The sequence below is a fragment of the Anser cygnoides genome, chromosome 2 (genome assembly GCF_040182565.1).
Source record: "Anser cygnoides isolate HZ-2024a breed goose chromosome 2, Taihu_goose_T2T_genome, whole genome shotgun sequence".
Lineage (NCBI taxonomy): Eukaryota > Metazoa > Chordata > Aves > Anseriformes > Anatidae > Anser > Anser cygnoides.
In genome coordinates this window covers 3,794,460-3,810,871 of record NC_089874.1, presented here as the reverse complement: position 1 = coordinate 3,810,871, position 16,412 = coordinate 3,794,460, and the positions used below count along the sequence as shown (strand labels likewise).

The window sequence follows — 16,412 nt, the reverse complement described above, 5'->3', positions numbered from 1 at the left end:
TAGGCATCTCTCTTAGGATAAGATGAATCATGTTCAGGTTGTCTTGACTGAGGCTTAGGGAGCAGCTCAGCTGTGTTGGAAATAACCAGAGCTCCCAGATGAATCTTGTACTGGTGTTCAATGGCTTGGAGCAGGGTTGGCCGAATGAGGTGAAGTCCCAATTCCATTATTAGGAGTGATGAATCCGTGCATTCACATACAAAAATGCATTTTGGGAAACAAAACCTTCAGTTGAGTATTTGTTAAATGATCTTGCAGCCTCTTTTGCCCCAAAGAGTGTTTACAATATAACTTGTAGAATTATTTTAAAAAGTCTTCTGAAGAACTTGTTACTCTGCAAGTGGCAGGACCCTTCCCTGCTCAGTGCAGGAGGTGATGCACAAAATGCCTCATCTCAATCTCAGTGCAGAGTATGGTCCTGAAAGACCTAAAATTCAGTAACGTTGCCTGTACCTTTTCTATAATGTGATATAGGAGAGTTTTTCTGGGTTTTAACATGTTGGAAAATGAGTTTTGGTTATTCTTCCTTTTATCACACAGCCAAGGAGAAATTGCTGCTGGCTTGCATCACACACAGATGTACCTGGGTGCTGGATTAGTGAATCATTCTCTGCAAATTCCTTAATTTCCCACCCTAAGCATGTTTTAATCTCTCTCCCAGTTGGTGTCACAGCAGTTCTCCCTGCAAACTTTGCCTCACTTGATAACCACAGACTGTTGCAAGTAAGGCAGCACTGTCGGTGAACTTGAAGTGGCTCCTAGGTTTTCTTGGTTTTAGTTTTTCTCCTTTAAAATAAAAATATTTCCTATCTAGAAGGGGTAAGTTAAGGACAAACACACTGAAAAGTGTCCAGGTATTTTACGATTTGGGCTTCTGGAAGCACTGTGGGTAGATAGAATGGGAAAGGCAGTATTTGGCAGCACCCACAATTAAAATTCACAGAAATTTATTATGTATCTGAGGAGAAATAACACTCCCAAAGAGAAAAGCCACATAATTTCGGCACTGTGGGTGCACTATATGTAACTGGTAGCAGGTCAGCTCTGGGATTTCAGCTGCAGAGTTCATGGGGCTCCCAGGTCATCCCACATGTCCATCAGCCAGTTCTGGGGAAGTCCTGCCTGGACTGGATCAGTTCAGCCCAAGGATTTGAATGGCTTCAATGATTGCTTCCCCACTGGATGAGCACGATGAGAAGTTTTGAGAATCGCTCTGCAGACAGGAGTTCCCACACAGCCAGCAGCTTCTGCAATAGGAGGATGCGCGGTAGCTGCCTTGGGCTGTTGTCTTTCCCTTTCTCTTTGCTCTCCAGCTGTATGGGGCTGCTTCTCTGGTGGCATCTCCCGCCACTACAACATAAATAAATGAGGCAATTCCATAGCCTGGGGTTCTCCAAGGCACTTTTTTTGTTGTAGGAGCTAATGATGAATAGAGTTCCTCAGTCCTCAGCATTACTTTGAAAATGCGTACAAGCAAATTTCAAAAGCAAAGAATGCAATCCCGGCCCCACTGAAAACCAGGCTTTTACTCCAAATACTTTTTCAGCCAAGACATCTGTATGCAACGCGGAGACTGCTCAGCTAATAATACACTTAGCAGCAGTAGGGTTAGGAGGAGAGGATAGCTGAAGGGGGTTTTGCTTTCCAGGCCCACAGATGGTGGCAAATCTCTCTCCATGTGAAGTGTGTCAGAGGCCCTAAAGGCTTGCTGCAAGGCAGGTCTCACTGCTACATGGCTGCCTGCTGACTTCCACTTGCTTTTTTTTTTATCCCTGAGCACAGAGAGTGACTTTTTTTTGTTGTTTGTTGCTGGTTTTATTGTTGTTTTTTCTTTTTTTTTAATGAAAGCTTCTCTTTCCATGGGCGCAGTTTACAAATAGTTCGGTTTAATCTGAAACACCCAAATAAAATAATAAATAATTAAAAATTAAGTCAACAAAAGCAATCAGGTCTAGGTGAGTTGACTGTGCTCATTCTCTTTTTAATCCCATTACTGCTAATCAATTCCCTCCACAACCAGATATCCTTTTGGAAGGGGGAGAGTAATTTGGGGATGACAGTTGAATGAGGTACTGTGTGACTCACAGTTGGATGGGATGAGCAGCTCTGGTGACCATTCTTCTATGCAGGAAAGCACGATGTGATACAGTAAATGGTCTTCATGGAGAGACTTGTCTTCTTGTACTGGGGAGCCCAGAGCTGGACCCAGTGCTCCAGGTGCAGCCTCACCAGTTGAGTGGAGAGGAAGGATCCCCTCTTTGACCTGCTTTTGACTAATGCAGCCCAGGACACCGTTGGCCTTCTTTGTGGCATAGGCACGTTGCTGGCTCGTGGTCACCTCAGAGTCCACCAGGACCCCCTGGTTCTTCTCTGCCAGGCCACTTTCCAGCCTATATGGGAACTTGGCATTACTGCTCCCCACGTAAAGGTCTTTACATTCCCTTTGCTGAACTTCCTTTTCTTTATGGTTTTTCAGTTTGTTTGATTTCCTCCAAAAGGGAAGATCTTGTGCTCGATTTGGATCCTAAATTCCTGTAGAAGTTAAGAGGAAGTGAAAGGGGCTCAGAACATCTCAGCTGAAGGCAGTCAGATCAACATTTTGTCTGTCTGTTCGCCACCGTTCAGTAGTGAAGAGAGAGCTGAGGTGATTTTTTAAGTGTCATTGAGTATTGCTGGTAGCCATCAAGGAGCTGCTACAGTTGAGCTGCTTCTGATACCTTGGGTACTTCAGCACTGCGCTTTGTAGTTGCAATCTAGACCTGTCTGTCTTGCAAGCAGGGTTTGAAACTCAATAAAAAATCAGAAAAGTGGAAAGCGTGAAAGAAAATAGTCCCAATCACCCTCCCAGACACTCTTCACGTACAGTTAAGTTGTACGTGCTTCAGCTTGCTTTGGGCAATAAAACTGAGTCCTGTGATCTCATCACCAACACTGCCACATGCAAATGAACCCAGGTGAAGAATGGCCCATGTTGTTTATTCTCTATATAATGCATTTGCTGTTCCACAGACCTGCAGTGGAGGCTGGCTTGAAAAGCCAAATTTGGAGCTTGGGGTACTTTTTCAGTCTCCCTTGAAGAAGTCAAGGCGTGTTTGATGAGAGAAGAAGCAGCGAACATACGGAAATTAAAAGTCAGGCTGGAAAAACGTTAATGAAGTTTAAATGAGGAGTCTGTTTATTCATCACCATCTGTTTATAGAGCAGTAAGATAAGAAATAATTAATAGTTCCTTGCTTGCAAAAGTTCAAGCGAATTCTCACCTTCCCGGTTGCATAAGACCTCCTGGGACAGATGATGTGTAGGTTGGGTTTGTGTGACAGCCTCTCTCCAGGTGCTCCGTGGCCAGAGCAGGCGCTAGATGGCTGTTTGCAGCACAAGCACTCGAGGCAGTGAACACAGCAGGGGGACGGACGGACCGCTCACCCAAGGCTGAGGATGTGCTGCATATTTTGGCTGCATGGTGCATCCCTGAGACCTGCCAAGTGCTCCTGTAGGTGCTTCTTACCCCTTCACGTGCATCGGATGGATGGTTTTGTCAGCAAAAGGCCACTGCTTGAAGCTCAGTAGTGGAGGGAGCATTCAGACAAGCCAGCGAGCTGGCAGGTTTGAAGGCTGGTAGCTTTCAGGGGGAATATATGCCTTGGGAGACATGCAAGGGGTGGTCAGGGTAATATTGTCAGATGGCACTGGTGCAGCCAGAGGACAGACCTGTCCCCAGGCTGAGGATGTCTGCAGAGAGAAGCAGACAGGCTTGTCCTAGTGGTTCAGAGCAGTCACAGGAAATAAGAGAAGCAAACCCTTGGACAGTGGCTGACTCTTGCAAGCCATCAGCCAAAAATGTTCATCAAAACATCAACATCAAAAATTTTAACAGATGGTCTTGAATAAGTAATGTGGCCTCCAGTTGTTGTTTCAGAAGTGGGAAGGGCTCCCGTAAGTCCTATCTCATATCTACTAGCCTCTCCAGAAATCCCATATACCCTGGGACATCAGGAATGGCATTAACTGCTGCCTTCTGGGGAGCTAAATCAAGTCCTGAGGATCTAGTCAACATATTCAATGAAGCCTGGAGGACAAGTCAATTCAGTCTATTAAAATAGTCACCTGCATTTGTCCTTAACAATCTCTTGAAAGGCAAAAGGACCTGCAAGACTTCCTTCTATGTCATCTTTCCTAACTTCTAACACTGGTCCAGGGGATAAGTAGAGCTCCTTCGTTTCAGTCTTGGTACAAGCAGCAGTGTTGGTTCAGCTGCCAGGTGGGACATCAGTCCTTACTACGCCTGGAAACGTGTCTCTCCTGCAAGAGCAGAATATTCAGCCATGTGTTATCAAGACCTTAAAGCCCAGACTCTCATTTGTCTGTCTTAGAGGATCAGTAGGAGAGTCAAGGTGCCTTCTATTTAATGGAAACTTTTCTTTCAGTTACCGGATGGTGGCCTTGATATTCACTTGGGTTGGGCCACTCCATGGTACTTCCAAATGATCTTCCTTCACTAACACTTCGCTTGTCTGCTGTGGGACTCTTCCCTGCCACCAGCACAGCATGCTGCAGCTCTTGCAGTGGTGGACCCTGCTCTGTGGAAATTTAAAAAGCAGAAATGTGCCCTGTATTTCTTGGAGGATCGTCTACCCTTGGCCATACTAGGAAACTCGGTACTGAAACATGAGAAGGAAGCACGTTGTCACCACAGAGGTAAACCCAGCTTCAACCCTCAGATGCGATCAGCCCACACAACTTTCCTGTTGGCTGCTCGAACCCAGCCTGAAGCTGATGGCCATTTTCCCACGCAAGGAGGCTCTTCCTCAAGAAATGATGAGCAAAGGTGGTTTCCCTACAAAGCTGTTACTTGGCTGTGCGTGGTAACCCTCTGCTCAAGCTCTCTGCCAAGGAGTGGCAATTCCTAGCTGAGGTGCGATGCCTTCTCAGGATGCCCTCTGTAGAGATGAAATTCAAGCACAGATCTACACAGCACCTAACCAATCTTCCCTGTAGGGCTAAGAGCTGTTTTTTTGTTTTTGCTTTTGTTTTTTTTTTTCCCTTGACCTCATCTTTCTAGAGACACAGTCATGAGATAAGATGTTACCACATCTGTTTTCTGCCTTAATATGCTGTAGGGGTGGAGGCTTTGCTTTTGTTTTGCCTGTTGCTGACATGTCCTGGCTGCAAGCTTTCTAACAAACAGCAGTGTTTATTTGACTCAGGAACAGCTGTCCTGTAGCTTTTTGGGATTAACAACCATTTAGCGGACATAAATCTTGTACTGGAAAAGGCATTTTAGCTTGGAGAATAAGTAACATTTGGAAATACCATCGAACTCCTTGGTTATTTTTCTTTTAGAATGCTATAATATATAAATGCACACAGCATTAGTTATGCAAGGGCTATAGAAATAAGGAGAAAAAGCCATCGTTATAGACCAATGGAAAGCAAATCCAAAACATTTTCAAAGCTTTGGCTAATTGCTCAGATGAAATCCATCTATGCAGAGCTCTTAATTTATTTCTGACCGCATATTTGTCGACCTCACATCCCATCAGATTTCTGGTTAGGAAATCTCTTCTTCCTGCTGTTTGGTGGGTTTTTTTTGTTTTGTTTTGTTTTTTCTTTTTCTTACTGACTTTGTCAGGGCACTTTATTGATGGTATCCACCCTTTTTATGTACAATAAGTACACTGGAAAATGTTGCATATTCCATAAGTTATGTCAAGCTCCTGTTACAGTATATGGCTAAGATCCAAAACCTGCTACAGCCAGTGGAGAGTTTTTCCATGATTTTGCTGTGCACTGGACTTTTTGTAACTTTGGTGCCTTTATTTCTTGATAGCCTGCGCCTTTAACCTAGGAAAATGAAATTGTGGAGAACGGAAGCTGAAGTCTGAAGTGCTATACAAGGTCTAAGTAGGGCTTCTATTGTGTGTATTTTTTTTTTTAATTACTGGTGTCTCACAAACTTTTCTTTTTTTTTTTTTCTTACCTTCTGACCATTAAATATGCCTCCAAGTAAAACCAAAGGCCAGGTGAAAATGCATTGCTGTCCCTCTTGCCCCTACCTACAGAAAGTCTCTTCTTCTGCAGATGCTCCCCAGTGCTATGGGCAAGAAGCACACCTCCAGCACGTTTAATAAGCAAGAACCAATTCAGGAAGAATTTACGTGATAAAGCACACTCCAGCTTGTGCAACAACAGCAGTAGCTTTCTAGTAGCAGGACAGGCAATCTGTGGCTTGTGATTTGTTGAGGAAACTTCCCTTTTGCCCTTCCTTTTTTAGTGGGGTTTCATATTTACCAATATTTACCCCTGTTTACTATATTTAACAACATTTACCTGAAGAGCAAGATAAGAGGGGCTGTTGCTTGCTTGTTTGCCCTCAATGAGCAAGTCAAATGAGCTGGTCACTGGGAGGGCTGGCACTTCATTCAAGTGGCCAAGTCTTCTAAGCTCGCTTCTTGGTGCTACGATTCAAGTTGCCACTTATGTTTCCAGAAAGGCAAGGAATTCCCAAAGATCAGGGTCGACGTTGGAAGGCTGACGAAGGGTCTCAGCTTTCACAGGATCTGAACCATCAGTGAGAGCTGCTGCACTTGTGTCCTGTCTTTGCTTGACTTGTTTTATTAGGAAACCCCACAAAATCTCTGCTGTGCTCCTCACAACATCCCTGTCTCTTTTTGGTCGGCGAGACTGTGACGTATGGAGGAGCTCAGCATCAGTCAGTCCCATGTGAGATCTCACATTATCAGTGCAGTCACTGTTTTCTTCCTAATGATCAAGAAAGCACTTCTTGAGGTTGAGCCTAGTCGTCTTCGGCGACCTGAATTCAAAGGAACCAAGTACAGTTTAACTTGTGTATAACTTCTGCAAATACAAGGGCATTTGAACAAGGAATGAGGAAGCCCTGGATCAATCCTTTAAGCATGCTCCATGTCAGAGCACTAAAGAACTGTCTCTTGTTTAGATGTTGCTGAGGAGATAAGTGATGTTTTAGGCAACCCACTTCATAAATCTTTGTCTTATGTCTTGGCATCTTTTGTTTCAGTTTACGGATTCTGAAATTAGACAGAAAGGCTCAGCTCACAAGTTTGATTTATGAGAAGAGTGATCTGGAGGGATGAAAAAAAAAAAGTCAAGTGTTTATTTAGTTTGTTGGTTAAAGAAAAGCTGAAAGATTAGAAACTTTTTTTTTTTTTTAATTTGTTTCCTAGTAGATGTTGATTATGGAAAAACTCATAGGATTTTCATGCTTAAAAATAATCCTCCAGAAATACTCTCTGGTGATTTCTTTCATGCTGTTTATTTAGAATGACTCAGTCTGGGGGCTTAAGGTGAGTTTTCCTTCATATGTCTTTGAGTCAAATTTCTGCAAACATTCTGCAAAAGATATCTTTTTACTTTTCCTGTTGAGTTCCTGGACAATTTCTGCTGGCAGCCCCTGCAGAAGTGCAAACCAATTTTTATAGCAAGAAACAGTGTTCTGTCCAGCTTGTACACAGAGTGGGAAAAAACAAATTGATCTCTCTGTCTTGCCACACATACAGAGGCAAAGTCCAAGATAAACTCTTTTTATTTATCCTCACGGGGGATCCTTTTTGCCTTCTGTGATTTCCCAAGTCCATTTGCTGCTGAATTGGTACTGCAAACCCCTCACTGGGGGAAGAATAAAGGAGCATACGTGTGCCACAAAGAGCAAAGCAGTGGTGGGAAGAAAATGTAACAGTGCCAGGGTTTTGCCTGCTCTGGCAGGATTGTGGTTTTCCTTCAGCTAAGTGGTTTCTCTGTCACATCCTGCCCACGGTGCTGGGGTGATAGCATGCAGCGACAGGCAAAAAATATCCAAATTGAATGCAAAGCTATGGAAAGTTGAAAGGGAAACTCTGAGGGGACAGGTTTGCTTTGGAAGAGATCATCAGTGCTGATAAAAATAAAACCACAATAGAGGAGAGATGCCCACAGGATGCAGGAGTGGGGCTGGGGGAGGAGGGCATAGCAGTGAACACAGGACAGAAGGACTGAGTTTTGCGGGCAAGAATGGAAGGATTGCAGTTAAACTTTGGAGCCAAGGTAGCCCCAATCAAAACCAATCTGTTGCAGAAAAATAAGGTAAAACCCTATTCTGCAAGTCCAGGCAGGGTAAGATGAGGTAGAATTAGAAACAGAAAAGACACAAGGGAGAAATGATAGGAAACTGCTTCCATGCAAAAAGTAATTAAATAAGCTAGGACGCTTCAGCTTGAAAAAGAGGTGCTTGAGGAGAGATATAAAAGAGGATTTTATGGTTTTCCTCCCCAGGGAAAGGGAGATTGTGACTAGGTTATAAATATTTCTGTATTCATAAAGGAACTAGGTTCCTAATGAAACCAGTGACAAGCAGGTTCAAAGCAAATTCAGAAAAGGATGTTCTTCTTTCAGCAGACACTTGAACTATGCAATTCCTTGGCCCAGGAGGTTGTGAATGTGAAAAATTTCCATGAGTTCAAAAGCAAAATCAAATCACATTTAATTTTAATGATTTATGTAAGAGTAAGAATCTTACCAGAATTTTGTTGTTATTATTATGCACAATTTTTAAAATTTAAATAGAAGACCATCTCTGATTCAGGAAGCCTGGGCTCACTGGAGGCTGGGGCAGTAGTAATAGCTCTGAGGCTCATGGTGGGCTTTCCCACTCTCTACCAAGACTGAACTCAAGTTGTCTCTCTAGAACTGAAGCACAGTTAGCAAATCCTTGCAGGGACCATCTTTTGGGGTCTGTTTTCTTCAGTAAGGTGAAAAACATGACGTCCAACTGGGACAAGAAAGTCAATGGAAAGATAATTGATTGTAAGGAGATCAAACCGGCAAACCAGGGGAGAGCATCTTTGGGTATAATAACTTCTGCAGAAGCTGTCAGTGGGAGAGTAAATGTCACCTGGTAGCTCTTTACAGCCCTAACTCCAGCGAGGATGGAAACTGCCTACTGATACTAGACTGGAGTGAAAATCAGTTCCCATTGAAAACACACCAGGTTACCACTGCCTGTGATGGTACTGGGTGATATCTCAGCTTGGTTTAATGTAGCTGTACCTTTGGCTTGCTGTTTTCTGCCTGTGGGTAGTGAGAGGCATGCAGACATCCCGACATGACCCAGGCAACAAGCGGGTATCTTTGCATCTGAACGTAGATTCGAAGAGAAAAACTGTGCCCATGTCATCCAGGAGAGGCCAGGAGTGACCATATTCATTGGGGAGCGTTTGGTGGGAATGACAGATGTGCTGAAAGGCTTTTTCCCTGACTTGGGAGTTCAGCTGGGTTAAGACCATGCCTTGGCACCAGCCTGCTGCCATTCACTTCTTTCATCAACCAAACCCAGTCACGTCTCAGAGCCGTGCCAGAGCTCTGCAGATTCATGTTTATTCATGAAGGGAACTTATTCTCTGCTGCTTCCCTGATAAGCTTTGACTGTATATTTTCTGTAAGTGTAGATATTACTCAAATAAACGTTCTTTGCGCTCTGCTTTGCCACTTCTGCAAAGCACCGTGTACCTGTGCCTCATGCAAATTGACATGTTTTGTGTTTATTAACCTTTTAAATGGAGAGAAAATGAGGGCCCGAGCTTTGATTCACATTTAGCAGTGACAGTGGAAAAGGTTACCACCTTCTGTAGCTGTGGTGGGGTCTCCTAAATCACTGCAGCTGGGACTCTGCCAGTGCCTTCAGCCACTGTTGTGGTGGCAGCCAGGGAACGGGCATGTCCTACCTGGCTGGAAGAAGAGCCCTATGGTGGACACCACCCCAAGATGAGCTTCTGAGTCAGAACCTCTTAGAGGAGGGCTCTCCAAAGCCCAGGCGGCTGTGGTTGCTGGCAGCCCAGACACTTGGCTTGCAAAGAGGGAGTCTGAGCTGTTGGATGTAAAGACCTGAGCTCCAACATGTGGCTGACAGCCTCCAGCACATTCATTGATGGTACTCCTTGAGCAGTGCTTCAGGAGCCTGTTTCGAGAGAGAGTTGGCTGCTAGTAATTACACTAATTGCATGGCTTATAGTGAGAGGATGAGCAGTCTGATGTGCTTAGCTGAAGGAAGTAAGGTTAAAAGCCAGCTTCATTAGAGTTTTGAAGGATTTCTCCCCGCAGCCCTTCACAAGAAGATAGTTGGCTCCAGAGAGCACTTCCCGATTTACGAGGTAACATCAGGACAAAGCTGAGGGTCTGGAAGTCACAGTCAAAAATTTGAAAAGGGAAAGATTCTTACATATATGTGCATATTTATAATGCCAGGAGTTTAAATAGTGTACTGATTATCCAGAGAATTTGTGAATGCCACCATCTTTGAAAAAGTCACACGCTTGTTTTCACACAGTGCTTCTTACAACTCACTTGTGATCCTTTCCAAAGCAGAGGATAATCCTTGGCAGCATGCATTCCTTGGTTTGCAGTAAAAAGCAAATGAGCAGCACAGTCGTGTTGATTGAAATGGCATTGAAGGGTTTGTCCAACTGTTTACAGGATCACAGTATTTACGAAAGGTGCATCCATGGGTCATTTCCACCTTCTGCCTTAGATAAGAAATGATAAACACATTTGCATCCCTCCTGCAGATACTCAGTGCAACAGAGAAAACATTTGTAATTAATTAATGGGGAAGCACTTAGCAATCACCAAACATGATTTGATCGTGCAAAACAAATTGTTGTCTTTCTTACATCTGTGAAGGCCAAGTGATGCCACAGGGAAGACGGGTTTCCCTTCTCCAAGTACCACTGGAGCTGTTTCTACCCTCAAATAGTTTTCTCGGATTTTGGTCTGTCGCAGTGACACAGCTGAGTATTGCCTGCCAACCCCGTGATCCCAGCAGTCTGCCAGGGTAGGGTCTATAAGCTTTGGAGAGAGAAGACAAATTTCTCTGAAGCTAATTGATAAAGGCTGTCTGTGTCATGATTTGGATGGACAGGCACAAACTTGTGCCTGAAGTTGTAATGGGCTGACTGCAGGGTGAGCAGTGAGTGCTGGACTCCAACTGCAAAGCATCTTGCTTCAGATCTTCAGATTGTTCCAATTCATTAAAAATGTGAAGGCCTCTTCTTTCTGCCTCACGTTTCAAACAAAATTACTTTAAATTATTATTATAAATTATTCAAAGTTATTATAATGTGTTAGACATTAAGCTTTTCTCCTGCCTTAGACCTAGTACGAGTAAATCGTATCTCACTGAACTTCAAATGCTTCAAAATTAGCTAAACTCAAGTTTCTGGATCTCTGGTTTCCATTGGCTTCTTCAAGTTCACACCTCCAACTTCTACACACATAAAAGCAGGGGTATGAACCCCACCTTTGAAACCTGGACCCTTCCAGGCAGCTACACTAATAGCGTCAGCAAATCTGGGGAGGCAATAAGGAAGAATGGCGCTGGAAGAGCTAATGGGCAGATATGAGAGGTCTTTGCAGAAACAGTAATTATTAAAGATCCCCTTTATGTGTCTTGCAAAATCAGTCTTGTGTGTCCTCACCTTATTTTAGTCAGAGTTTCTGCTACAAAAACACCTAAAAGCTTTTTTTCATGCACCACAGGTGGTGGTGAAAAATGCTATCACGGAAAAAGATGAGGATCAGAAATAGTCTCAAAGTGCCTAATTCAGAACATTTAAAAAGCCATCTGATGCTATCACCTTGTATTTTATTTTGCATTATAACCTGTCCTGGGGTAATGGGCCCATTATAATTTATTGATGTTGATGGAGATTGTAGAACATGAAAGGTCTTGTCAAGAAATCATCTATTTTCCAGGGGCAGAATATGTAATATCTTAATACTTTTGGAGCTGCTGGCTGTTTGGTAGCAGATAAGTAAGACCCTGTGAAAAGTGAGCTTTGCAACTGATATTAGAAATCTGAAAATTGAATTTTAATGAATGCTACAGAAGAGCTTGCATGAAGAAGATACCGTCAGTTATTCCCTTTTTCAGGCTGTGATAAACCCACCTCAGGACTTCATTTGAAAAGTTCTGTTTGCTCATGAAAGAATGAAGGCAAAACTTGTAAAATAAATTTGAAAGAGAGCTGAGGGTTCTTTTTCAGCTTCGAAGTATTTTTGTGTGCTCTCTTTATTGATCTGAGACAGCTTGCTGTCTCACTCTGAGCAGACCGATGATGACACCAGCCTTTTCCTTAGCAGAAGGCCTAAAAGATGATTTAAAGGAGGAATTTCTGATCAGGATGTCATCACCAAGCACTGCAGCTTGAGAGTGGTTTTCATAGTTCCCTTTACTTGCATGTGGAAAGTATTTTCTCAAGGCTTTTTTCTTCATATTCCAGTTTCTCTTGTTAGGCAGTTGACCTTAACAGCAACACTTTAGTCACGTTTGGGGAAGTGTTGCAACATAATGGGACACGGCGAGTAACCGAGAGCAGAGGTTCTATAAAGAAGCGACTCAGGGAGGTCTGTTGACAGCCCATCTATCTAACCCAGGCAGCCATAAAAGTGTCTGTTAGAAAGATAAAGAAAAAAAGAAAAATCGTCTTCAAAATTCTAGTAAGAACTCTAAAATATGTAACATGTTGGCAAAAACACATCTGAAATTTTATTAATTCCTGTCTGCAAACTTCTTTTGTCTTCAGTGCTAATATTACATTATTCATTACTCTGGTATATGTGTGATATCATTAGTGTCTTTTGAAAAAGCAGAAATAAATAAAAGGACAAAATCAGAACATATTGCAGCTCTGCAGAAAGGGCATGCCTGGCCATTTTTTTTTCTCCCAGAAAGTATTTATTCAATTCAAAAAACCTTGGAAAATGTTTCATTTTAATAAAACACTATAGTTTCTCTCTAAAGTTAGCTCTATTGGTTATGCCGTCACTCCTGGCTTGGATAGGGCTTTATACCACCTTGCTCCACCCTCCCATAGAGAATCACTCCTCGTGACAGCCCTGTCCCTCCTCAGTCTCCAGGAGGGTCCTTCTCCCTCTTTAAAGAGAAATATTGCTTCATGAGACGGGATTTGACTCCTGATCCCTTGATTGTCATCAGTGTCCTCATCCAACTGAGCCCACCCCGTGCAGAATCATCTCATTGCTATGGGAAGAAATACCATTGACAAAACTTTGGGGAGAGAGAAGTGGGAGCGTGGCTTGTGCATCTTGGTATGTTCAGGACAGGTGTTTTAATGCAACAAGGAGAGATAAGGGCAGGGAAGAGAGAGATTTAATTAAGCATTTCTGCCTTTTTCATCTAAAAAGGCACTGCTAACTGTTAACTCTGATTTGTCTGGTTCTCTTCTTTCTGCTTCAGTTTCTGCAAAAATTACAGATATCACCAGTGCTGCAATTCAGGGACTGGGGTAGCTGAAAACTCTATGTTTAAACAAAATATTTCTGTGCCTTTCCTTCCAAAAGGTGCTTGCACTAGGGCTCGACGCACCTTTGCAGAGCTGATTTCCTCTGCCCCATACAGCAGATAGCAGAGAGTCGCTTGTTTTTGTTCTACCATCAGCTTTTCTCTTTTCCCCAGGTTGCAGGAGGCAATGGGACAACATCACGTGCTGGCCTGAAGCGCAGGTGGGAGCAGTTGTGGTGAAGCCATGCCCAAAGTACTTCAGATTCCTCACCACTTTCGTTGGTAAGACAGCTTATGTCACTGGAATGGTTTTATGGCTTCATTGCCTGGAGGGTTTTACATCATATCGCGGATAGAGCTTCTGGTGTAATCAGAGGGAGAACAAATTCAGAGGGACTAAGGATTTGCACAAGGTAAAGAAGGTTCCCAAGCCATACAGGGATGCTCAAACCATTAAATCATCCTCCCAGTCTTCTTCCAGCACAACATACTATTTGGTGTCATAGGGATGCAAAAGAGGCTCCTGGTGAAATCCAATAATACGGATGTTGTGCAGCAAAAGTTTAATCAACCTGTGTAATAGTATGTTTGCTGTACAAAATGGACAGTTTAGCACTGCAATTAATTAAGTCTCTGACATAAAATAAACAAGCTGAAACTGTGTGTAATAAAGTATTTTTCCACAGAAATGACTAATTTGGCCACCAGCCAAGAAATTAAGCTGACAAATAATGGGCAGGGAAGGTTAATGGAGAAAGCAGCTTAATACACCGGTTGGCATGTTCTGGGAAGCTTTAATTTAAAACTCAGGTCTCAAGGGCAATGCAGCAACAGGACTCTTTGTCTCCTTCTAGATTATAGTCATTACTTTCTATTTTTATTATACTAGTCCTGCAGGCCTCTACAGCAAAAGAAGCCTTTTTTTTCAGTGGACATTATGCACCAAGCTCCACTTTTTGGAGACTGCACCAGTCTCCACTTTTACAGGATTATAGACAAACACCCAGGATAGGTTATGAACGGGAGTAAGGATACAATACTGTCCCTGTTTAACAGAGCAGGACACCACACTGATTAACCAGCACACACTGATTATATGATTTGCCCAAGGCCACACCAAAAGCCCTGGTGCAGCCAGAAAGGAAATCCAAAATTCCTGGAGTCCTGTCCTAGTACAGTAACCTCCCTGTTCCAAAACACCCCGATACTTCTTCACTGTTGCATCAACACACAGGGAAAGCAGGCAGAAGCTGCTCCAACACCACATCTTGCACGACAAAACCCCCGTGCAGTGGTCCAGGCATGCGGAGGAATTGCCTGCAATCGGTGCTTTGTGCCCTCCTCTTCTGGGCACAGTGTGCAGTCGCTGGGTTTGAGGGACCCAGCAGTTAGTTAAACAGGAAGAAAAAAACCTCCCTAAGAAGAGTTTGTAATACTTCATTCCACCATGACAGAACAATGAGGGACGTATGATACATACATACATACATACGTACATACGTACATACATACATGTGTCGTTGGGGTTGTGTTGAACTTAAGCTAAGTGTAATGCTTTTAATAGTGTACTAGCACAGGCTTATGAGACACAATCAAGTTGCCTACTCAGAAGCATCTGCTGCTTTCTGAGGGTCTTAGGGCATCTCAGCTGGTCTCCTGGCTCCCTGCAGAAGGGTGCAGCTCTCCCATATCACTGAATATCTCAGGCGCTTAAGGACATCCTCAAAAGACCTGTTTAACACAAGTATAGCTATTCTGGGAGAAGCCCAGATTCCACCAGGATCAACCAGGACATCACCTGGGCTCTCTGTGCACCTACCTCAATGAGCCAGGCCAGGAGCAAGCCTCAAATAGAAGCTAACCTGTTCCCTTTCTCTTCATACCCATGTCGCTGGCATTTGAGGCTGTCCTGTGAGCAGTGAGCTCAGCAAATGTCATCTGGCCTTGCAGCTGGCAATGTACAGTCATTGTATTTTGGACAATCATATACAAATGTGTAAAGCAGATATGATCATAAATAAAGGCAGGATAAGAGTGCCTCTTGTTTTACAGGATTTCTTGCAAAATTAAAGTCATTGAAGTTTGTAAAGCAGTTCTTCCTTTGGAGTAGTGAGTATCATTGAATAGCTTTCAAGGAAATCAAACATCTAGTAAACATTTATGTCTTATGCTTTGATCCCTTTGCAGGAACATGAGAGCTTATACCAAAGTTCTGAGCGATAAAAGATCCTCTCTATATTTATAGCAAGAAAAGGGTGAGATATTGGGAAAAAAAGAGTTAATGTGATTTTCCCATTTAATGGAGAATATACTCTTCGAATGACTAATATGATGTCTCATGGTAAATAAAGGATAAAATATCTTGTGGCATTTAGAAAACTTAAAATCCCTAGCATAGTCCTGACGTCATCTGACATTAAATTTTTATGCCATTCACAAATACAGAAGGTTTTCATTATTTTATGACATTCGTCAGTACCGTGTGAAGGAGATAGATGAAAATATTTTTGGCACTTTTTATTATTAAAGTGCACTACTTGCTATCTCTTCACCAGAGTGTTCCAGCTTTCTTTCAATACATAGAATATGACACTCGTAATAGAGATTTGTTTCCCACAGTTTCTCCAGGAGCAAATTGTCCATCCTGCACAAGTTAAACAGGAAAAAACTAGCACTGACATTTTTTTAAGCTTCAGCTATGAGATGAATTGCTTAAGGGGGTGGGGATGGGAATAGCCAGGATAGCTGCACTGAACAAGGAAGAGATCCTGATGAACTGCAGTTCATCATTAATTCTACTTATCTGTATATTCAAGTCATCTCAAACAGACTTGGCTGAATCCTGCATTTCTGCAGGCGAGCAGTGCCTACTTCCAGAGTTACCAAGGCATGGCAGTTTCCCTGTGCACCTTAATACATGCATGCATTTTCACAGTTCAGCTCAAAAAAATCCTTCAATATTGGTCAAATACCTTGAAACAGTGCCATCACAGTTATCAGATATCATCAGCATAGCTTCACCCGTATCTTCCCTCCTCTGTTCCAAGAATTCCTGATTTCCCGATTCCCCATTATCCAATAAATAACGTCTTCATCTCATTAT

General features: G+C 43.0%; 1 protein-coding gene across 1 annotated transcript in view; it reads left to right on the top strand.

Annotated features, from left to right (window-relative positions):
- Positions 1–16,412, top strand: part of VIPR1 (vasoactive intestinal peptide receptor 1) — a 114,978-nt gene that overhangs the window by 42,421 nt on the left and 56,145 nt on the right. The window contains exon 3 of the mRNA XM_048062361.2: positions 13,484–13,591. Within this exon, the coding sequence (XP_047918318.1) occupies positions 13,484–13,591 (108 nt within the window). The remainder of the gene's footprint in view (positions 1–13,483; positions 13,592–16,412) is intronic.